The following is a 24365-nucleotide window of genomic DNA, read 5'->3' as shown; positions in this document are numbered from 1 at the left end:
AAGTCCTTAGGTATGTGTACTGTGTACTATGAATATTTTTTCCAGTCTTTGGCTTACCTTTTCATTTTCTTAATGTATACTTTGTCAACAGATATTTTTTCATTTTGATGAACTTCAATTTATCTTTTTTGTTTGCTAATTTATTTTTATTTATTTTTTAATTCTATTTTTTATTTTTTTAAATTTACATCCAAATTAGTTAGCATATAGTGCAACAATGATTTCAGGAGTAGATTCCTTAGTGCCCCTTACCCATTTAGCCCATCCCCCCTTTTCACAACGCCTCCCGTAACCCTCAGTTTGTTCTCCATATTTATGAGTCTCTTCTGTTTTGTTCCCCTCCCTGTTTTTATATTATTTTTGTTTCCCTTCCCTTATGTTCATCTGTTTTGTCTCTTAAAGTCCTCATGAGTGAAGTCATATGATATTTGTCTTTCTCTGACTGACTAATTTCACTTAGCATAATACCCTCCAGTTCCATCCATGTAGTTGCAAATGGCAAGATTTCATTCTTTTTGATTGCTGAGTAATACTCCATTGTGTGTGTGGTGTGTGTGTGTGTGTGTGTGTGTGTGGTGTGTGTGTGTGTGTGTGTGTGTGTGTGTGTGTGTGTGTGTATCCATTCATCCATCGATGGACCTTTGGGCTCTTTCCATACTTTGGCTATTGTTGATAGTGCTGCTATAAGCATGGGGGTGCATGTGCCCCTTCGAAACAGCACACCTGTATCCCTTGGATAAATGCCTAGTAGTGCAGTTGCTGGGTTGTAGGGTAGTTCTATTTTTAGTTTTTCGAGGCACCTCCAGACTCGTTTCCAGAGCGGCTGCACCAGCTTGCATTCCCATTTTCTTTTTTTTTTTTTTTTAATGGTTTGTGTTTTTTGTTTTTTGTTTTTTTTTGCAGCTTAAGAAATCTTTACTTGCCCTAAAGTTTCGCAACCTTAACTGTATTGATGTTTAGGCTGGGTAATTCTCTGTCATGGGGGCTCTTGTACATTATAGGATGTTACATAGCATCCCTGACCTCTACTCGCTAGATGCCAGGAGGGACCCCTCTCCCTCCCCCGCCCTCCCAGTTATGACAGACAACATGTCTTCAGACATTTTAAATGGCTGCTGGTGGCCAAATTACTTCCAGTTGAGAACCATTGGTCTACCCAAAGGTCAAACAGATTTTCTCTTATGGTTGTCTGGAAGTTTTATAGTTTTAACTTCTATGTTTAGCCCTAGGATCAGTTTTTTTTTGGGGGGGGGTTAATTTTTATGTATGATGTGAGGAGAAGGTGAACGTTTATTTCTTCCATGAATACATCTAGTTCTGTTTGCTAGTATTTTATATAGGATGCTTATAGCTGTGTTTTAGTGAGATTGGACTGTAATTTTCTTTGCCATGCTGTTCTTGGCTGAGTTTAGCATCGAGAGCATGTTTGCTTTGTGGAAAGAGCTAGCAAGCTTTTAGTATTTTATATGTTGTGGAGCAGTTTTGTGTAAGATGGGCATGTTCTCTTAAATTTTGGTAGAACTCACCAGTAAAGCTCTCTGGGTCTGGTGTCTTTGAGGAGGTAGAGTACAGTGGGGCAGGAGTTTTGATTATGGTTTCAGTTTTATCCTCTTTATTTAGCTAGTTAGATTTGCAACTTTTTCTTGAGCCAGTTGAACGAAACTCCATATTTTCTAGGAAGTTGTCATGTTAATTTCACATTCGTATATAAAAACGTAGCATGCTACCTCCTAGTTTTGACAATAACCCTTTGTATCTCTAGGTAAGTTAAAAAATATTCTGATTTTAATTGTGCACTTTTTTCTTCATACTTACTAAAGATTTGTTTACCCTTTTCAGTCTTTAAAAGAACTACCGTTTTACATTCACCGTCTCTCTCACCATTTATTTTCAATTTTATTAATTTCTGCTCTCTATTGGTAATTTCATTGAAAAGCTTAGATCTTTTATTTTAAATCATTTTATGTAACATGAGATGAATTTAAAGCTATATGTTTCTTTGTTCTGAGGACTGTACCACTCAGAGGTTTGTTACATAGTTTTTTTTATCCTTAAATTTTAAATATTTTCTTTCAGGACGCAAAAGTTTAACTATTTCAACTTCCTGGACCCACTAATTTTTTAGAATCTTTTTTCCCCTAGGTAAATGGCTCCTTCCCCCTTCCCGCCCTGCCTCCCCCTTCCCCTCCCTGTCCCCCCCCTCCCTTCCCCTCCCTGTCCCCCCCTCCCTTCCCGTCCCCCCCTCCCTTCCCCACTGTGGCTAGTAAAGGTGGTGGAATTTAGTGACATTTCCCCTGTGGCCTAGCACCTAGTCAAGTTGGGAGTGTTTTATGTGTTTGGAACAACTCTTCTCCCTTTGGGTCAAAGTTTCTTTTATTGTGCTGTTCAGCTTTTCTTTCTTGTAACTTACTCTTTGTCTTGTTCCACTGGTCTTTTATACTTTGTATCTGGCTACTGCTATGAACAGAGTTCCAGAAGAATGTCTTGCTTCCTGTCTCCCAGTTTAGCCAATCTGTTGCTCATAGGTTCTTAAACTTTTTAATTTTTTTTTTTTCAACGTTTATTTATTTTTGGGACAGAGAGAGACAGAGCATGAACGGGGGAGGGTCACAGAGAGAGGGAGACACAGAATCGGAAACAGGCTCCAGGCTCTGAGCCATCAGCCCAGAGCCTGACGCGGGGCTCGAACTCCCGGACCGCGAGATCGTGACCTGGCTGAAGTCGGACGCTTAACCGACTGCGCCACCCAGGCGCCCCTTAAACTTTTTAATTTTTTAATTCTTCATTTTAACAAGGTCTCCAGTTGATATGTATCCAGAGCTGCCTGTGACCCCACCTGTCTTCACGGCCGCGCAGCTTTCATCATTTCTGGGAAGATGGGTTGGAAAGTTCTGTTCTCCTTGCTCTGTCACTTCTCCTTCCTTGGGCCCTGGGTCTTCTGCTGGAGTCTGCCCTCTCGTTTTCATGGCGGTGCCCTTCTGATGACTGGTGATTCTTGACTGTGGTCTTTGCAGTACGTCTCCTTTGGGACATTTGTTGCTTGTCCTAGTGCAGCTGTGCAGGGCAGGGCTGGCAGCAGTTGTTGGATCTTGGCTCTGAGTGGTTTGGGGGAGCTTGGGGGATGGGCAGGGCGGGCCTCTGGCTGCTGTATCTTCCTGTCTGCTCTTCAAATCTCGGGAATTTCTGCCTTCCCAGGTATCCCCCCCCCCCCCCCCAGCCTGAGCCTGCCAGGAGATAGCTGATAAACCCTGTGTTCACTGCAGTTGGCCAAGCGCAGTGTGTTCTCCTAGGAGCTGGATTACCGAGTTGGCTGTGGCAGATCTCTTTTCTCTGGTTCTCAGTTTCCTTTGCAAGAGAGGGCCTTTCGTTCTGGAAGTGGCCATCCTGGTTTGGAAATTGGACTCCTCTCTTTACTAGTTATAAGGTCTCAGGCCAGTCACTGATCCTTACAGACCTTGATTTCCTTTTGTGCCAAATCAGGGTGCTGGACAAGTTTTCGGGGCTGGTTTGAGAATTAGAGAATTTCAGCGCCTGCCCCCTCCTCAGTGTTCAGAAACGGTGGCGGCGGTGATTACGTTTTGTCTGTTTAACGTTGCATTGTCTCCATGATGTTTTTAGCCTCTTACTCTGCACCCCCCCCTCACCCCCCCCCCCCCCCACCCGCCCCGGGTTCTCCGTTAGTGCCGTGGGGTTTCTGCCTCAACCAGAGAGCATCTCTTCTGTAGCCGATTTCTACAGTGGCGCTCCACTGAAGAGTCCTTTTGAGAAAGAAATGTTTCCATCCTTTGAAGAAGTTGAAAAATCATCAGACTGTGTGATTCTCGGGGTCCATTTTGCATCCAGAATTCTGTGGTTGTGAAGTATGCATCCTTCGGGATTCCTTCAGTTGTGAGTTGGGGAAAAGCCCAACTCACATTCCCTCGGACAAGGAGAAGCTTGATGATAGGAGGTGTGGGCTTTGGGCCGATGCAGATGCCATATGGCCTGCGGGCCCGGGTCCTCCCCTGCCGTTTCCTTGGCTGGTCTGCCTTCCCCGGGGGCGGCTGCAGCCGTGCAGAACCGGCCTCCCTGGCCATCTCCTGGAGGGGTGAGAGGCCCAGCTGACTCCCGCCCGCCCGGGGGGGGGGGGTGTCAGTGGTCAGGAGCGGCTGGTCCTCACCCCTTCCCCGGCTCCCCCTGCAGGGGGAGTGGGCCCTGGGTCCCAGGCTGTGTGCTGTAGGTGGGGGCGGGGAGCCGGACGGCGGGCCGGGGTGGGGGAGGTGAGAGCACTTCCTGAAGTCCACTGTGCTGTACAGCTGGAAAAACGGCCGCTGCTGGTGGCTGGGTCCTTGAGGTGCCCCGAGCCGTGTGTCATCTGCCTATTTTCGTCCTTGTGTTAGTGGGTGCGGGGGGCCACGGTGGCGGAAATGCCAGTCGCTCTCCTTCCTGCGAGCACAGAACCTGCCCTTCAGATCAGCCAGAGATCTTTGGTGGGATTTTCCTGTTCACTTTTGTGTGCTTTTAGATCCCCTGGGGCAGCTGTGCCCTCGAGTAGACAGAGGGAGGGAGGGCGGCCTGCTTGGGCGGAGGGAGCAGATTCTTCTGAGTATTTCGGCTCACGGCGAGCGAGGGGACCTGTGGAAATTAGAGAGGCTGTGACCGTATCAACCTTAGTTTTGGTGCAGGGTATGGACGGAGAGATTACGAAATGTGGGAGCGGTGACAAGTGGCCTTTGAGATGTGGTTGCCGGTGAGCGGCCTGGGAGGAAGGTTGAGGAGGTGTCTTTTCAATCGGAGCCTTCGTGCTTGGGTGCCGTAAATACTCTCCACACACACGTGCGTGTGTGGTACTAACCTGTTCGTGTGGAGAGCCCACTGAGGCGTAGACGGGCCCGGCGGATTTGGACCGGGTGTAAATTTCATTTGTTGGCGTCAGACGTCAGCTTCGCTCTGAAACCAGCTCTGCCTTGTACACTGATGCCTTGTCCTGGAAACAGTCTGCCCCCCAAGACTTCCTGCTCTTCGCCCCCTGTCTGAAAACAGAAAACCAAACCACCAGAATGGAAGTCCTGAAGAAGTGAGTTCCTACGAGTGACAAGGGTGCGTCTCCACTGAGTCACCCTCGCGGTTCCTCTGACCCTCCTCCACCTGCCGCCTGCCCTGCCGCAGATGTTTACTCACCGCAGGCACAGTGGGAAGCCAGCGTGGCTTCTCTTTTCTGTCTTCTAGAGTTGGCCCTTTGGTTGTCACTTTGGTTGACACTGGGGGAGGGACGAGCCGCGGGTGGGGCCGTTTCCAAGAGGCTGTGCAAGCGGAGAGCACGGAGGAAGTGCCTTTAGCGGGGGACCCTGTGTCGGGTGCTCTGGAGGGGAGCACGGCTGACGTGGCTAGGGCGTGGTAGAGGGGCCATTGGGGCCGGAGCAGCATGAGTGCCGGAGGGAGCAGGAGAGGACTGGAAGGAAGAAGTAGCTGGGGACCGGGTCCCATAGGCCCTTGTAGTGAGGGATGGGGGGCGGGGGTGGGGGCCCTGGGAGGATTTTGAGCCCGGGAGTGATGTAGGGGATGGCCAAAAGGGGGAAGCCGGGATTTTTGATAGACCAGGTTAGAAGTTATAGCAGGTCGGATGGGGGTTGTAGCAAAGGGTGTAGTGAGAAGTGGTGGGAGTTGGATATTTTGAAGGTTGGGCTGATGATGGCTTCGGGATGCGAGGAGAGAGAGAGAGAGGTTCGGTCTGTGCAGTTGGAAGTTGTGTTGCGGGGAAGACGGGGTGTTCGGCTTGGCCGTGTCGCTGTGGGGATGCCCCCTGGCATCCAGGGTGGAGCTCAAGTGGACCCCCGAGCTGTGCCTTCGGGGTGAGGGCAGCCCCTCGGGCTGGGGCTGTCTGTTTGGGGGCCGCTGCGTATCAGGAGCACTGCATCGGGAGCACTGGAGTGAGTACTTAGGCAGTGGTGGAGACAGAGTCTGAGATGCAGATGCTGGGGGACCTGCTGGGGAGGCTGACGAAGAGATGCCAGGGGCCTGGGACGGGAACCAAGAGAGCGCGGTGTCCCCGAAGGCCAGGGAAGACCGGGCTGGAGGGAGGAAGTGGTCAGGCGTGTCAGGTGGGAGCACCGACTGCCACAAAGGCGGAAATGTGACCGTTGGCTTTGGCAGCACAGAGAGAGGTCTTTGGTGGTGACGATGGAGGTGTTGGTGAAAGCCCGGTTGGCCTTGAGGGAATGTGAGAGCACAGGACACGGGGACAGTAGGTCTGGAGTTTGCTGTAAAGGGATCAGAGCGGTGGCTGGTGGCTGCTCTGGCTTGTGGGATCAAGGGAGAGTGTCGTAAAAAGTGGGGTGTAGTGGTGCCTGGGTGGCTCAGTCGGTCAAGTGTCTGACTTCTGCTCAGGTCATGATGTCACGGTGTGTGGGTTTGAGCCCCGCATCGGGCTCCCTGCTGTCAGCTCAGAGCCTGGAGCCTGCTTCGGATTCCGTGTCTCTCTTTCTCTCTCTCTGCCCCTCCCTGACTCATGCTCTGTCTCTCTCTGTCTCTCAAAAATAAATAAACATAAAAATTTTTTTTAAAAAAGTGGGGTGTAGCACAGTAGGTTTGTACGCTGAAGGGAGTGGTCCAGCACGGAGAGGAAGGTTGGTGACCCAGGGTGAAGGGAGAGAAGGAAGGAGAAGTCAGAGGAAGCAAAACTCGGGGTGCTGTCCCCAAGTAGGGGACGAGTCTGGTGGCCGGGGTGCCGTGAAGCATGGGCCTTAGTGAGGTGAGGGAAGGCACAATGTGTGAGGACCGTGCAGGTAAGCCATCAAGGTAGACTTGATGGAAACATGGGAGTTTCTATCTTAACTTCCACAGCGAACTAAGAAGCACGATCTCTGCTGAGGGTAGCAGTTAAGCAAACAGCGGCCTTTTCTCTTCAGGTCACATTTACGTTGGTGACGCTTTTACTGTGGCCCTGTGGCGGAGGTGGCCTGTGCTCCGAGGCCGGACAGGCCTCTTTGGAGGCTGGCTCAGCCACTTCCTGAGCTGGTGACAGGAGGCAAGGTCATGGACCTCAAAGGGCCATCATGCTCTGTCTGCAGGGGGCACAGCACGGACAGGGGGCCTGGACGGATTGGGTGAAGTTGAGTGATGGTGTTTGCAGACCGGTCAGCAGAAGTGTGGGCCACAGACTTGCCCTTGTTCTTCTAAGAGCTCGTAAGGCCGAGATGAGCTAGCGTTGACCTACTTAAGTGATCTCACGGAGGCGATGCCCACCCCGGCACTGACTGAGCGCCCTGTGTGTGTGTGGTTCCTTTTCCCGGTCGGGTGTTAGGTCCTGCTGAGCTGTGTGTGCCAGTCTGACGTTGGAGCCCGGCATCTTCAAAGCAGAGCCTTTTCTCCCGTGTGAACCTCGCCGGCCTAGTGAAGAATGAGCGCCCGACAGTGGCCTCACTGCCGTCCCGCAGCTGAGTTGACTGCCCGGCACCCAGGAGGGCAGACCGTCCCTGTGGTTGGGGCTCGGAAGGAATGGCACGGGGTCTGGGAGGGTTTTCTGGGACACCGGTGACAGCTTCCCAGGGGGCGGAACATTCGGGTTTGAATTCTATGCCATGCACTCGCTGGTGGGTTGACTTTAAAAGCAGTCAAATTCAGATATCTGTATGATGAGGGAGGTTTAGCCCATAATCCAAGCCTCCTTTATGCATGGGAGCAACAAAGTATTCGAGCATCCAGGTGATTACTCTGATTTTTAAAGAAGTCCTCACAGAGCAGGGTTGAGGGTTGAAATACAGGCCCGCGTCCTGCTACCATATGGAGTGGACCTGAGCAAAAAGGCCACAGGCGCAGCAGAGGAAAGACCGGCCGTCCTTTCTGGTAGCTTCGTGTTGCGAAGGGGCCCCTGCCGGTTTATTGAGAATCCCACACCTTGCACTGCCCGGGAACCTCGTTAGGAAGACTGTGTCCCGTCCTGTCCTTTGCCCCTGCTGCTCTGCCAGAGTTTCAGATGCATCAGGCTTCTGTTCTGGTGGCAGCTGGTGGCTCCGTGGCCTTAGCGTGAGTAGGCCCAAAGTGGCTGTCCTGTCCTGAGAGATCCTGGGAGGCAGCAGAGGGGTGTGTGTGTGTGTGTGTGTGTGTGTGCGCACGCGCGCCCGCGCCTTAAGGCCCCCACCCCCACCCCCCAGTCTCTGTCTTCAGCTCTGCCAGCTCTGTGGAGATGGCCCAAGACCAGGGCCTGCCCCTCTCACTTCCTGGCCAGTGTTACGTGACATTCCTTTAGGAGGGCTCCAAGCCAAAGTACCTTTTTTTGTAAACTCCATTTTTAAAGCTGCCCGAAGCCTTCTATTGACCAGATGAAAGCCTTAAATCTTAGTCTCTCAAAAGTTGTACGTTCCTAGTCATGATTTTCCTCACGGTGACTTTGTGTGGCAGCTGAGTTTTGCAGATGAGGAAGTTGGGGCTTCAGAGATCAAGCATGTCCCACACAGCTGGGCAGGGTGGGGCGGGAGTCGGAGCCAGGTCTGTGGGCTCTCTCCACTCGCCCTGGCACCTTTCCGAGTGCAGCTCACCTCCCTCCCTATTTCACATGACCTCTGTTAGTCACTCGTGGCGCTGTTTTAAAGCTCTGCCCCCCCCCCCGCCCCCCCCCCCCCCGGCCCATCCCGTGGCGCCTTAGGCTCTGGTGCCGTCTCGGAGCCTTGCTTCCAGCCGGGTGCCTCTCTAGCCAGCTGGCTTCTCGCTCCCAGACCCTGCGGAACTACCTGGGAAAACCAAAAGCTGACGTCTGGCACTTTCTTGCCTTTTTTTTTTTTTTTTGGTGCAGGCCTCATATCTTTATCCACAGCTTTGTGGGTTTGTTAGAATAGGAAGTGAAGTACTTCCTATATAAGCTTTTGCCATGCTGTGTCAAACTCATGTGTCCCCTGGCCTTCAGACCGGGGTGCAGATTTATCGTGCCAAATCAGATTCTTCTCCCTTGGTGTCAGCCGCGGAGAGCTGTCGACAACAGTGGTTACAGCAAGCTCTTGTCCTTCTCCTGCAAATGTCCATTTTGGAAACCCTGCCTCTTTCCGCGCCCTCCTTTTCCCCTGCATCCTCCCCTCCCCCTTCTTAAATTTAGGAGACCGTTCCAGATTTTTGAAGGTTAGCGAGCTGGATATACGAGCTGAGAAACTATCTGGTAATGATAAGGGGCAGAAGTGAGCCAAACGATTTCCGGAATATTCTGCAAGAGGACTTGGATGCAGGCCAAAAGTAGGAAAATCTTTTTTTGATGTTCAGGTTGGAAAGACTTTCCCCCTCGTCCCCCAAATTTTAGATCTGCTGCTCACTCTAGATTCAGAGAAACATTCCTCAAGCCAGTTATTGTGTGCTGTGAATTTAGAACGTATATTACTGAGCTTTGTTGTTCTTTTTTAAAAAAGAAACCAAATTGTAGATTTGCACATGCTTATTAATTTTATTACTGATTCCATCATACCTGTATACTGCTTTTTATACCAATAATTAATTGTAGGCCAGTAGTAAAAAGTTTAATGGCTACATGACCATTACCATAACCCTGACTCATAGAGCGTGAGGGAACGAAGGTATATTTCAGGAGTGTGGCTGTGTGGCACCACGTGTGAAGAGTTGGTGAGGGTTCATGGACCTTTTTGTGTTGGAGGGAAGGAACTCAGTTTCCTGAGATTTTTTTGTTTTCTTTAAGACGTTGGGCATAGCCTACATTTTATTTATTTATTAAAAAATTTTTTTAATGTTTGTTTATTTTTGAAAGAGAGGGAGACAGAGTGTGAACAGGGGAGGGGCAGAGAGAGAGAGGAAAACACGGAATCCGAAACAGGCTCCAGGCTCCGAGCTGTCAGCACAGAGCCCGACGCGGGGCTCGAACTCACGGACCGTGAGAGATTATGACCCGAGCCAAATTCGGACAGTTTACCGATTGAGCCACCCAGGCGCCACATATCCTACATTTCGTAACTGAATTTTATGTACTTGATTTTAAAATGTTAGTTGTTTTAACGTAAGGACCCCAAATTCCGTTTTGCAAGATACCACGGTTTTGCAGGTATTCAGAGATGACAGATGTGAAAACTTACTTGTCCCAGTAAGATGCCAAGTTCAAATAGTTTAAGCCTACTGTCCAGGTGTACCTCTGTGGCTTTTCCTTTTGAATTTTCTTTCTTCTGGACAGACCTCAGTCAGTGGAGATGCTTCTGCGTTTCTTCATGAAGCTTTCTGAGCTCCAGGCGATTGTGTTTGGCCAGCTGGATTTGCTTCTTCGTCGCTGCCCCTAGATTGGTTTATTCTTGACCAGGACGGGCCCTGCGTGTGGCATCTGCTGGAGCGTTATTGGGAAAGTGGAAATGCCTTCCTGCTTCTGGCTTGGTTGACAGTATGCTACTTGTGTGCCTCCTTCTCACTGGTAATCTGCCAACACCTTTCAGGATATTATGAAATTCAAACCAAATGAGATTAAAATGGAGCCTCTGTCCACCGAACAGACACATGGCCTGACTGTGGTCGCCCAGGACACTTTCAGCAGGGGCGGTGGGATTGCAGTCAGGGGCAGCAGTTTTGAGCTTTCTTTAAGGGAAGGGCTTGGCCTGTGTGCTCGGTTTTTATGGTGAAATTGTCCATGTTCGCGGCACATTTCAGGAGCAGGATCCACTTTTTTTTTTTTTATTTTTTTTTAAAAAAAATTTTTTTTCAACGTTTATTTTTTTATTTTTGGGACAGAGAGAGACAGAGCATGAACGGGGGAGGGGCAGAGAGAGAGGGAGACACAGAATCGGAAACAGGCTCCAGGCTCTGAGCCATCAGCCCAGAGCCCGACGCGGGGCTCGAACTCACGGACCGCGAGATCGTGACCTGGCTGAAGTCGGACGCTTAACCGACTGCGCCACCCAGGCGCCCCCAGGATCCACTTTAAAATCAGAGCTGTCCGAAGCCATTTGCCTTGTGTGTGACTTCTGCCCCCTCCGCCATTCCCTGCTGGATACGAAGGAGCGATTGTAGGATATTTCCGAGTTCCTGGTGACACCGTGAGACTCTTGGTTGGGGTTTCAAAGGGCAGCTCTCCGCTGAGCCAAGTACATGTTTTAAAGGAGAGTGAGTGTGACATGCGTCTCCTTCTCAGTGGCGTCCTCACCCAGCTTGGATACGCAGGGGGGCGAGGGCAGCTGTGGGTAGGGGGCTCAGGGATCGATGCTCTTTCTTCAGGAACCACCGGGTGAGTGAGGAAAGAGGTTGCAGAAGGCACCTTTGGGGTTCGCCAGTTCAGACTGTGCAGAAGAGCAGCGGAAGCGGGCGGGGGTCGAGAGCAGAAGTGCAAACCCTGGGGGGAGCTCGAGTTCGGCAAGTGCACGGTCTGTGGGCCACTGCGGCTGGGGCAGCCTGGGTCTTCCACGGGCTCACTGTGGCTTCGCTCAGTCTGGGAGCCCACGCAGTACGGACGGAATGTGTCGTTTTGGAGGCATTTATTGCGACAGGACTTCAACTAAAGTTTTGTGGACTATTTGGTCAGTTTCAGTGTTGTAATTGAAACTATTTTCTGCAAAGTTAAAAACGCTTTTGAAAACTGAAACGAAATGAAGCAGTTCGCTGGAGTGGTTAAGCACTTGCCCTCGGAGCTCAGGTAGACCAGGCACATTTCATGGCTCTGTGGCTTTGGGCAGGGGACTTGGTCTTGCGAGCCTTGGGATCTTTGGCTCCCAGGCCAGGGTGCTCGGGACCGTGGGAGGACGGTGGCTTTGCTGGGAGAGGCGTGCAGAGCCACCGCCCTGGTCCCCCACGGCTTTGTTCCCGGCGGCCCTGGGCCTGCTCGTCATCGTTCTGGGAGGGGAGGCCGTGACCACCCTGAGGAGCCATGCGGCTGGGGACACCTACGAAGAGCCAGCGTTGCATGGTGGGCACTGCCAGTCGTGCTGGCGTCACAGCTGTGGATCGAGAGGACTTGCTGTGCCTACGTGCGTATCTAGAGTCGTTAGGTTTGCATGGAAATGAATTCGGATTTTTGGAGAGTGGGAGGGGGACGTCGGCTGACTACGTTTCACGCTCTGGGAAGTGAGGTAGAACGGCAAGGGTCTTGCTTTTGCTAACTTTTCAAAGCCAAGGTTCTCGCGCAGAAGACGTGTCCAGAAGAGCAGTTCTCACTGGGAATCGGCTGCGTCCTCTCCTCTGAGGATGTTGGCCGAATGTCGCAAGGCTGGGACAGCGGGCAGGGCTGCTGGTGCTGTTTCCCATTGACCAACTGCTTCCTTGGGCCTTTGTGGTTCTCCCTTGTTACACCTCCTTGTGTCCCGTCCTTTCCCTCGGGGTGGGGGGTGGGAGTGGTGTATAGGGTAGAAGCCACAGTGACCTGGAAGATTTGATGCAGATTGGGGTGTTAGAGATTCAAGGAGACGCCCACAGGCTTTCAGACCTGTCTCGTTGCGGGAGATGTTTGTATAGCAGACGTATTCAAGATGTGCGTGCAAGTGTATGTGTGTGTGTAGACTGCATTTCCGCTCAGCTTGCAAATATTTTCTTCCAGACGCTTGGTAGTGTAGATTAGAAACATGCCGTGGCCATTCCGTCATTTTTAAGTGGCGTGGCCAAGGAGTCTTCGAACCTGGGTGTTTCAGGTTGGGTTTGTGAGTGTCATTGAAGGTGCCAGCCTGGAGGGGCTGCCCTGTGGTAGGTGGCTCTGGCAACCCCCAGAAAGAAGCCAGCGCCCAAGAACTTTCATAAGGTCCTCATTGCCCCTCACTCCCATAGCCACTTACCATTTTGATAAATCTTGACAGAGCAAATAGGAAATGCAAATGGAGAAAAGAAATAAAATTGGACAGAGCAACAATTTTCTTGCTAGGGACACTGATTTCCAGATAATCAAGACAATCTTCCCCATTTTGCCTTTTTCCCCCCATCTCTTTTCTGCTCCCTAAACACACTTTTTACAACTACCTTATTTAAATATCACCTCTGCGAAACCAGCAGCGGAATTCTGTTTTTAAGAAAAGCGTAGCATTTTAGGCGCTGTGTGGATTGCTTTAGAGTTGATTCCTACTAGTTGATTCATTCTAAAATGATACCTTTATGTACCTCGCTCGTATACTCAGGATTGTGAAACACTTTCATGATACCACTATTAAGGTTTTAGATTTGATGTGTTAGTATCCCAGAAAAACATGGCCGTTGCTCTTGAATAAGAGATTAGCATTTTTAAAAAATTAACTGTAATTAATAGAAAAGTTTTGCTAACACTCTGCAAAATAAAAACACTAGCTTAAAATTTTAAGGAAAGATCCATAGTGTCTTTGAGTGGCCTTCCTTTGTTTCAAGTACTAGATCAAAACGACATTGTTTACTCTGCAAAGCAAAGCCCCGGTGTAGCCAGCCTCCCCATGTCCTTGACCTTACCTGCTGCTTGCTCTGCTTACCCGTCTCCCTCCAGCCTCATTGCCCTCTTTCCTTTTCTGTCGCGGTGCTAAATTCATTCCCTCCTCGGGGCCTAGCAGTGGTCCATCTGCCGGAATATTCTTCCCACCATATCTTCCCCTGAGTTGCTCCTTTTTGTTGTTCGGGTCCCAGGGAAAACACCATCTCAAGACTTTCCAGGCTCAAGTACGCCCTTGGTCATTTCCTATCCCACGCTGGTTTGTTTTGTCATTGCACTTGGCATACCAGTGTGTGAAATGGCTTACCTGTTCATTTTATTTTTGTTTACTGTGTATTTGTTTACCCGTTTATGTTCTGTCCTCCCCTGGAGGGCAGGGGGCTTTTGGTCTCTGATCATCGCTGCACCCCTCAGTGCCTCTGCAGTGAGTACTTAAGAAATATTTGTGAAGCAAATGAATAAAGAAAGGCTAGTGAAGGTCAAAGGAAACAGGCCTTTATTGATGACGTTCTCATGCCTGGTCATACTTGGGTTATTTTCTCTTGTCTTTAGCCCTCATGACTTTAGGAGATAACTCTAAGGGGTTAGTGATAAAGACGCTGAGTTCAAAATTGGTGGATGCCAGAGGGAAGGGGGTGCCTGGGGGCGTAGATAACTTGGGTGGAGGAGAGAGGGAGGAAAAGGTTTCCAGTTACGGAATGAACAAGGCACGGGGATAAAAGGCACAGCACAGGGAATAAAGTCCACGGTATTGTAACAGGTTGTATGGTGGCCGATGGTAACTTCACTTGTGAGCACAGCCTGAGGAAGAGAGAGAATGAATTACCATGTTGCACTCTTGAAACTAATTAACATTGTGTGTCAACTAAGCTTGAAAACATAAAAATACAAAATAAAAACAAGAAGCTTAGTTCAATGGTAACTGCTTCTGAGCCTGGCCTTACCTCCCGCCCGCCCGGCCTGTTTTTCAGGTTTCCAGTAGCTGGCTGTCAGAACCTCTAGGGGAGCACTCTGGGGTGTTCCTGTCCCTTTGCTTCTTGGCACGGAAATTTTGGTCAGTCCCCACACCTAGGTTCGGGAGAATGCTTGGTTCCTTGCCTGCCACCACCCCGCTCTTGGGGCTCGTCTGTTACTGGACAGGGCTGCTGGAGGTGGGGGGAGGGGGGAGAGGGGGCCCACATCCCTGCAGGGGAGGGCCATGTTGCCTGCTGGGTTGTGGAGTCTTTGTCCTGAGGCCCGGCGAAGGGGGCTCTGGGAAGTGCATCGCCACTTCTGTGAGCGAGTGCCTTCTGTCATCAAGGTGCTGCTTTGGGGAGATCAGCTCTGGCTACATCTCAGTGGTCTCAGGGTTCAGCGACCTCCAGGTGTCCCCCACCCCCACCCCCACCCCAACAACTCCTAAGCCTTCTCTCCAGCGACTGTTGAATTAATACAGTATCTTTGCATTTTGTAAGGAACTTTTTCGTTGCTTTCCTCATTTCCTGTCTTTAGCCTTGCTGAGGAAATGACCCCTGTTTTACAAAAACGACAAAACATTCTCCCCAGGAAGAGTAGAGAATGGAGAATAATTGCTTTGACAGAACGGACAAGCCATCATTTTGTCCCACGTATGCAGATTGACTCCTTAACAAGTACTCGGTGTTTACTTGGCAGAGGTTTGAACGGAGAGTGTTTTAATGCCTGTGAAATGCTTGATGTAGTGGGTCCAGCTTAAGTAAAGTTTGTCTGATTTTGAAGCCAATAGTTGATTCATTGCACCACTTTGTCTTGTCCCTTTGGATGTGAACTGTAGCCGTAAAAGGTAAAACCCGAGACTGTCTTTCATGCCATCGCTAGTGTTTATATAGAATAACCAAAGTTTAAACCAATTCTTTGGCTCTTCAGCATTCCAGTGCTGATTGGAAAGGTTGCGATCTTATATTCAACACGATTCTGGGGCAGTTACTTATGTGAGTTGATACTGTTTAATGGTAGAGTTTTAAGTATTTTGACGATGGTCAGTCTTGTGGCAGCTTCAGGGCGGACTGAACCAGCGCGAGGTGGTATTTAGTGGTTTCTGCCCTGGCTTCTGTTCAACTTAACATAGTTTGACTTTAGTATTTTTTGGCTAACGAACGTGTGTCTTTTAGGTTGTGGCAGTCTTAAGTCAATGTGGCTTGCATGTGAAGCCAGGGAGAAGCTTAATTATTGGCAGATCAGTGACAGTGACAAATTGTTTTTCTTCCTTTCTAGTTATACGTGGGAAGCTGTTGATACCAAAAATAACATGCTTTATAAGATCAGCATCTGTGGAAATCTGGATATTGCCCAGTGTGGGCAAGCAAGTGCTGTTTGTATGTTCGACTCCAAGACAAGCAGCTATCACTCTGTGGGTAAGTAGAAAGTTCTCCTTACTTTACTGGTTGTGTGGGATCCCAGTTTTGCAAAAATGGCTGTGTACATAGAGCTGTCTACACGTATGCTTATATGTGCTTATAGACATTTTTTATCTTTTATAATAAAGTGGTAACAATTTTAGATGTCCAGTGTGAGATCAGATTAGCTTACTTCCATCTAGTGGATACTGTTGGCCAATCATGAAGAATTGTGCACATTTGTATCTATTGATACAGAAGGATGTTTCTTATATGGCTCTGCCTTCTTATGTTTTTCTTAAACCCCATCTTTACTTTCTCCCTGCTTCACACTTACTTCTTCCAGCTGGTGCCCAGCCCCTGACCCGCTTCTACCCTTCAGGTTGTCCGTATTCACATGGGACAAGAGGTGGTCACCAATTTTCAGCTTATATTAAAAATTAAATAGTCCTGAGAACCACCAATCCAAGAGAAAGGAGTGCAGACTTTTCTTTCCCAGGACTCATTTCATTTCCCCAAATGCCCTCCTTTGGGGTTAGGATCCCTTTCTTACTGGTGAGGATGAGGGGCCCAAGGTGGCCAACAGCAGCCGCCCTACCAAGTTACATGGAACAGCAAAGGGTGGGGGGGAGGGGTGGGGGGGGGGTGGGGAGGCTTAAAGGAAGAGACGCAGGGCAGAGCTAAACATGGCAGCCCTTTCTCTTGGTTGGTCCACGGATGTCCGTAGTGACCTCCGACCAACACAGTTTGAACAGTGCAATGTGACCGTGAAGGACCATCATGAAACGAAGGCCTGCATGTGACTGGGGACAGGGTGGTAGCTGGGAGAGGGCACTCAGGTGTTTGCGGTTGGGAGGGTCAGCTTGCCGTGGTAGCTCTGTCTGTCATTTTTAATGAAAACGCCTAAACACAGTTAAAAGGGCTTTTTAGAAAGTAATGTTTAGAGTGATAAGAGTAAGGTCTGTGAGGTCTGCTGGTAGAGGCAGCTTCTCTTAGTTTCCTTCTCTTCCGACGGGGACACTGTCTAGATTGAAAACACTGGTAAGAGGGGATTGAGGCTCAGGACAGAGGTCTGAGAAAGCGCCATGTTATTCTGAAGTCGTGGGTTGGACAAATTGTATTTTCTCATAGATTTAAAAACTTGCAAACGATATGGCCAACTTCCTGCTGTTCCGTTTTGATGCTTCATGAAGGGGGGCACTAGTGGGCCTGTTGGTCAGTGTTACTCAGGTTTCCAGAAAAAGGAAAGGTAGTTTTCCTCTTGACTTCACTATAATATTTGACTACAGTGTTTCCGACTGATGAAATACAGTGCAGTGGATGGATATTGGATACAGACAAGTAAATCGCTAGAGGTATGATTTGTGAAGTTAGGTTGGCTGGACAGAATTTGACAGTGACCAAGTTGAGTTGGCTTTGAAAACCAGGCGGGAGAGTCGATCTTTTCTGAGATGTTGGTAGTGGATCCATCATAGATTCTGTGTGACAGTAATGGGGGAGGTGATCTGATAAAATGCATTTTTAGGAAGCTGGGCCCAATGGAATAGGAGAGGTTGGTTAAAGGGGAGAAGCCAGACGTAACTAGATGAATTGAAAGCCAAGTTACAGGTTGATTAAGATACAAACTAGTAGTTTCTGGTCTCATTCTACTCCCAGACACACACGACAGATACTTTCCCCTGAACTTCACACTCCCAGAGGGAGAGGACATATACTGGATAATGGAGACTTTCAGCATCACCCTGTCCTTCACCTCAAGAAAGCAAACTAGTAAAAGCGGGTGCAAATGACTTTCACACTAGCACAGAAATAATCTTGAGTCAGATCTAGTTCTGCTAATTTGTATTATATAATAGAAATAACCGACTGTGTTATTATAAATTTGGTTTTGGGGCACCTGGGTGGCTCAGTCAGTTGAGTGTCCGACTTCTCAAGTCATGATCTCATGGTTCATGGGTTCAAGCCCCACGTTGCGCTCTTTGCTGACAGCTCAGAGCCTGGAGCCTGCTTCCGATTCTCTGTCTCCTTTTTTCTCTCTGGCCCTCCCCCACTCACACTCTGTCTCTCTCAAAAATAAATATGAAAAAAATTTTTAAAAAATTTGGTTTCATAACTAAATAATAACTAAATTTGTTATGCGCTTATGTGGCAGGCATTATGTTTTTAAGTAAAATATCTTCTTTAGCTTATTCAGCAACTTTTTGAAGTAGGCGACTCCATTTCCCTGATTTTATAAATGAAGAAACTGAAGCACAAAATAGATACAAGAGCTTGTCAGAGGTTGCATGATTATGGACGTGAATGCTGACAGGCAAGCTCCAGAGCCCGTGTCCTTATTTGAGGCCGTGTTGCTTTGTGAGTTATAGGGTCACATCGGACAGTTCGAGAGGTAATATGCGGAACCACGGTGGGAAGTCTGAACTCCCGGCTCTGAGAGGGCAGCTGAGAAACTAACTCCCAATGAACTTGTTAGAAAGGGAAAAAAAACGTGACTTCTGAAAACAGCTACAAAAACTGGAGCTCCCAATAGGTAGGAGAACAGAAAAGCTAGGAAAGCAATAGATCAAAATATATATGAGAAGTTAATGTATAACCAAAAGTTTGGGTGTAATTTAGCAATTTATCTGTTAGGAAACAGCTTTAGACCTCTCCTTCGTACCCTATAACAGAAATTACAGATCAGTTAAAATTAAAATAAAATGATTAGAACATCGGGAAGAAATGTAGCAAAATAGATATATAATCTAGGGGTGGTAGAAGCTTCTCTTAATAAATGATTAGAAAAACACACAGCCTGGGGGCACCTGGGTGGCTCAGTCACCGAGGTGACTCTTGGTGTCCTGTCCGACTCTTGGTATTGGCTCAGGTCATGATTTCACAGTTTGTGAGATCAAGCCCCATGTCAGGCTCTGCGCTGACAGTGCAGAGCCTGCTTGGGATTCTCTCTCTCCCTTTCTCTGCCCCTCCCTGCCTCAAAATAAGTAAATAAACTTAAAAAAAGGTCGGGGCGGGGGCGGGGTGCAGGCGAACGACCAAGAACCCAAGGAAAAATGGCAGTCTGAAGACTGGCGGTTTACAATAGAAGAAATCCAAGATGCTCAGTACAACTTCATTCATAAGCCAGGTATAAATGCAAATCAAAGCAATAATGAAATCTCATTTTTCTTCTACCAAATGTGCAGAAGTTTAAACGGGAAGATGGTGGTTCTGTAACCCTTTGGGAAGGTAATCATCGATGTGCGTTAGTGCCCACAAAGGCCGTTTCTGTTCTTAGAAACGGATAGTAAGACCTCAACTTTGGTTTAAACAACACTACATCAGTTTTGATTTAAAAAATCTTGAATTAGTTCTTTCTTAGGCAAACGGTACTGCTACGTATATAAATCTAGCAGAGTTCAGCAGCCATTTTTAGGGGACCCGTGAACAACATTTGGTTCTGTTTACGACCTAGTTGAACCACCTTCACCACAATTTAAAACGACGTATACGTTTCACCTATTTGATTTCCTTTTAAAGTACTTCAGATGTCTGATCTGAAAGTTAGAACTTAGACAGTAACAATAATTATAAATTTAATAGTTGAAACTTCTCATAAGCCTGAAATTCTCTTAGAATTTCTAAGTTCTAGTACTGTGTCACCCGTCTCAATCAGTTGCAACTCAGTTGTAACCTGTGGGTTGGAGTCATAACATTGAACATTGCAAGTAGGTAGAAATACTATGCTCACATTCCTCCTGACATCCCAAATGTTAATTCTTTGGCCTTAATTGAGTTAATCTTTCTGAGGGCTAAAAAACTATGTATATCTACTTCAGGAAACCTGTTAGCACATGTAGCTGAAGTAACATACCCACCAGGGAAGGGTGGTAATTGCGGTTACTTACCGTCAAAGCCTCGGATTCTGACCGGCTTCTTGCTGGTGACCTGGGTAGGACACAGTGAATCCGGTTGTAGTTGCCGCATCAAGTGACTTCCTTTACTCTCAGGAGGCTGGCCCCTGACTTCAGATGCTAGTTGGATGGTTTGATTCTTGTGCGCACTGGGGGAAATCTATGACAGTCATTCAGGTTGATCGCTGCACTGAATTTTGCATCTCTGACTCCTAAGATGTGAAAATCTCTTTTCCTCTTAAGCCCTGTATTCTTTCCTTTTTTAAAAAAACATATAATTCTACTGGATATTTAAGATGATATCTGGGAGAGTTTTAGATAGAACTCCTGTTTCTGTCTTACGGCCTCTCCTGAGAGTCTGGCAATAATATCTGTTAGACTTCAAAACCCAGATTCCCATAACCTACTTTTGTAAATCTTAACCAGTAGAGGAATTAGTACTGTATACAGATTTTTTGTACAAGTTTTTTTTTTTTTTTTTTTTTTTGTAGCATTGTTAACTGTGGCAAATGTGCTGGCCCACCCTAACTATATGGGGATAGTTGAACAAGTTGTATATTTTATTCTGATTTACTTGGTTAAGTCACATCTGAAAAGATATATGTATAAATTATATTTTGAAACAGCCAACACTTAATATTCATTTATTTATTTGTAACAAATACTTGAATGACTCAGTCACTAAAACAGACAAAAATCCCTTTTTTTGTGGAGCTTACATACTAGTAGTTGAGTGGGAGACAAACACAAACACTGGCTAGGTAGCGTATTAGAGTATGATGGATGTAAAAAAGAAAAGGAGGGACGGTCAGGAGTGCTGGAGGTCTCGGGAGTGTGTGTGTTCAAGAATATTAAACGGGGTAAGTGTCGCTGGGAAGGTGACATTTAAGCAAAGACTTGGAGCTGAGGGAGTCAGGTGGCTCTGGGGGAGCAGCCAGTGCAAGGGACGGAGGGGGGAGTATTAGAGAGGGGAGGGTAATTGGTGGTAGCAAGAATAGAAATCTCTTTTGAAGAGTGTTAATACAAAGAGGGGCAGAAAAACGAGGCAGCAGCTGGAGGGAAAAATCGGGCAGCTAGGAGGATTCTTCGTTTGGTGAAAGGACACGTGAATAGTACACGTTGAAGGACACGACACGATAAAGAAGGGAAAGTGGGTAACGGGGGAAGCCTTGCTGGAGCACATTGGTGACTAGCACGGGGAGGGCTGTCTGCCTGTCTGACAGGCCCTGATCGAGGTGTTGGGGAGGCCCGGTGGCCGTGCGGTGGGCCCCGAGGCTGCCTGCGAAGTTGGGACCGCTGGGGCTTGCGGCCTCAGCGAGGCCGAGTAGCGAGCTCGGCTGGGCTCGGCCGGGGGCGCCGAGGGTTGCAGGCGAGGCCTGGTAGGCCTGGAGCGCGGCCTGGTCTGGCGGGCTCTGGTGAGCGCGGCCTGGCGCGCAGGGTCTGCAGGACCCGGCGCGGCCTGGCCTGTAGAGCGTGGCCTGGTCTGGCGGGTACGGGCGAGCGTGGCCTGGCGGGCCTGGCGCGCAGGGTCTGCAGGACCCGGCGCGGCCTGGCCTGTAGAGCGTGGCCTGGTCTGGCGGGTACGGGCGAGCGTGGCCTGGCGGGCCCCCTGGTGCGCAGGGTCGGGAGGACCGGACGCGGCCTGGCCGGTAGAGCGTGGCCTGGTCTGGCGGGTCCGGGTGAGTGCGGCCTGGTCTGGCGGGCCCGGGCGAGCGCGGCCTGGAGGGCCCGGCCTGGAGAGCGCTGTCTGGCGGACCCAGCGCGTGGTCTGGCGGACCCGGCGCGGTCTGGGGGACCTGGCCTGGAGACCGAGGTCTGGCAGACTCGCCACGGCCTGGCGGGCCCGGCAAGCACGGTTTGGTCTGGCGGGCCCAGGCGAGCGCGGCCTGGTCTGGCGGGCCCGGCCTGGGGACCGCGGTCTGGCGGGCCTGGCGCGCGCAGCCTGGTCTGGAGGACCCGGCCTGGAGAGCGCGGCCTGGAGGACCCGGCGCGGTCTAGTCTGGTGGGGCCTCGCCAGCGCGGTCTGGTCTGGTGGGCCCGGGCGAGCTCGGCCTGGTCTGGCGGACCTGGCCTGGAGAGCGCGGTCTGGAGGACCCGGCGCGGTCTGGCGGGCCCTGGTGAGCGTGGCCTGGCGGGCCTGGTACGCAGGGTCTGTAGGACCCGGCGCGGCCTGGCCTGGAGAGCGCGGCCTGGTCTGGCGGACCCGGCTTGGAGAGCGCCGTCTGGTGGGCCTGGCGCGCGTGGCCTGGTTTGGAGGACCCGGCCTGGAGACCGTGGTCTGGAGGACCTGGCGCGCGCGGCCCGGCGCGGTCCGGAGGACCCGGCGCGATCTGGCGGGCCCGGCGAGCGCGGCCTGGTCTGGCGGGCCCAGCGAGCGCGGCCTGGTCTGGCGGACCCGGCTTGGAGAGCGCGGTCTGGAGGACCTGGCGCGCGCGGTCTGGCGGGCCTGGCGCGGTCCGGCGGGCCCAGCGCGCGGTCTGGAGGACCCAGCGCGCGGTCTGGCGGGCCCAGCGCGCGGTCTGGCGGACCCAGCGCGGTCTGGCGGACCCGGCCTGGAGAGCGCGGTCTGGAGGACCCGGCGCGGCCTGGCGGGCCCGGGCGAGCGCGGCCTGGTCTGGCGGGCCCGGCCTGGAGACCGCGGTCTGGCGGGCCTGGCGCGCGCAGCCTGGTCTGGAGGACCCGGCCTGGAGAGCGCGGCCTGGAGGACCCGGCGCGGTCTGGTCTGGTGGGGCCCCGCCAGTGCGGTCTGGTCTGGCGGACCCGGCCTGGAGAGCGTGGTCTGGCGGGCCCGGCGCGCGGTCTGGAGGACCCGGCGCGGTCTGGCGGGCCCGGCGAGCGCGGCCCAGCCCATTTGGCGCCGTCCTCGGGAGCTGGCCGTGGGCCTGGCGTGCTGGCCGCGGCCCCGCAGTCCTCACCCGGCTCTCGTCCGGGGAGGACGGCCAGGCTGGCCGGTTGCCGCGGTTGTCTGCCGCGGTTCGCTGCGGCCTCTCCCCGAGTGCCCCGGTTGGCAGCCGGTCCCGGCCACCGGGTGGAGTGGGCAGAGGAAGAAGGCGAGGTGGACAGGCGGGTGCGATGCTGATGGGGGCCTGGCGCTTAGGGATGCTGGTGCCCAGTGCCGCGGCGGCAGAGGTTGGCTGGATCCCTCCCAGCCCGAGGCCAGGGCCCTCCGCGTTTCCTTTTCAGGGCGGACCCAGCTGTTATGAGGAGCCCCCGGGAGCTCTGGGCACAGGGCCGGAAGGGGCCGCTGTGTGGGGGGACAGGAGGCGCGGGGGAGGGTCTTCAAGGTGGGGGGGCTGCGGCCTGTGAGCGCCCCCTTCTGGCCACAGCGCTTGCCGCTTCCTGTGGTCCTTGCCCGCCCTCCGTGTCTCCTGGAGCGCAGCGCTGCAGGGGCGCGTCGAAGCCCCGCCCCGTCTCCCGGCCCTAGGCCCGCCTGCCGTAGGCGGGGCTTACGGGCGCTGTCCACGGGGCGCTGTCCTCGGTCCCGGAGACTCCTCTGGGCTTGTGTGCTCTTTTGGTCGAGGAAAAAGATTTTCGGACGGATCCCGGGAATTTTAGGGGAGAGAGCGATTCAGGTGGACCTTTGCACAAAGACAGGCGGGCAGGCAGTCAGGAGAAAGAACCAATGTACTGTGAGCCAGGTGCTCTGGGGGCAGCTCTGAAATCCATTATCCTCTCTCCACTGGCATCTTAATTTTGACCCCTCCCCCTCTTCTTCCTCCTTTATTTCTTTTCACAAAAAGATATCAGGTATTTGTATCGAAATGGACCAGTTATAATCCTGAGTTTATGATACGCAGTCATAACTAATCCGTGGGCTAACCTTTTTCTGTTTTTTAATTAATTAATTAATTAATTAATTTCAGTTTTGGATAATGTAATGAACCCCATCTCTAACAGAATCTAGGAACCTGAGAATAACCACTGTCTCTGTGTTTTCCTCACCACCCCTCCCCCCCGCCACCGTTTCCCTTCCCTGGGAGTAATAATTAGCCTATATTTAAATTTTTCTTCCTTTTCTTTGTCTCTGTGTCTCTGCTTCTCAAAAGTGTGTGTGTGTGTGTGTGTGTGTGTGTGTGTGTGTACGTGCCCAATATTTTTAACTCTATACAAAGCAGAGATCATGCTATATGTAATTTTGGGGGCCTTAAAGTGGTAACAACAATATTATGTTTCTAAAGATGGAGCGTATTGTTATCTTTCACCATGGTTTGTTCCTACTAACACTTTTGTGATATTATGTGGCTCTCCCAAAGGTAAGTTATCCATGGTTCTATTGATGGGCATTTGGGTTGTTTCCACGGTTTTGCTAGTGTGAGGAACATGAGATGTTCTTTCATTTGTTTCTTGTTATACGTATATGTGTATGGTTTTCTTCTGTGTATATACATAAGAGTTGAATATGTAGGTCACAGGATACACGGATATTAGGACATAATGCCATGCGGAGGCAACAAAGGCATGCTAGGCCATCTCTTTTCCAACACTTGGTATTCAACTTTTGTCAATGGGATGGTTGTAATCAGTATGCCATGTGTTCTCAATATGTAATTCCTTGATCAGTAGGGGTGTTGTACATCTCTTCGTGTATTTACTGACATGGTTTTCTTCCCTTTGGTCATATCTGGTTCATTTTATATTGGGTTATTTATTGCATGTGACCTATTCTACCTTTCTAGAAGCTTTAGAATTTTTACGTTTGATATTAAAATTTACCACGACATGACTAGGTGTGGGTCTTTCCTCATTGTCTTCTTTTTGTATGTTCTTTCAGTTAGAGGTTATTTTGTTTCATTT

General features: G+C 50.4%; 1 protein-coding gene across 1 annotated transcript in view; it reads left to right on the top strand.

Annotated features, from left to right (window-relative positions):
- IGF2R (insulin like growth factor 2 receptor) overlaps positions 1 to 24365 on the top strand; it is a 103462-nt gene that overhangs the window by 5298 nt on the left and 73799 nt on the right. The window contains exon 2 of the mRNA XM_047102862.1: positions 15560 to 15699. Within this exon, the coding sequence (XP_046958818.1) occupies positions 15560 to 15699 (140 nt within the window). The remainder of the gene's footprint in view (positions 1 to 15559; positions 15700 to 24365) is intronic.

The sequence above is a fragment of the Lynx rufus genome, unplaced genomic scaffold (assembly GCF_022079265.1).
Source record: "Lynx rufus isolate CCGP_SWC_20201006 ecotype Redwood Valley unplaced genomic scaffold, mLynRuf1.p SCAF_6, whole genome shotgun sequence".
Lineage (NCBI taxonomy): Eukaryota > Metazoa > Chordata > Mammalia > Carnivora > Felidae > Lynx > Lynx rufus.
Note: the sequence above shows the minus strand (reverse complement) of the source record. Positions and strands in the feature narration are given on the sequence as shown.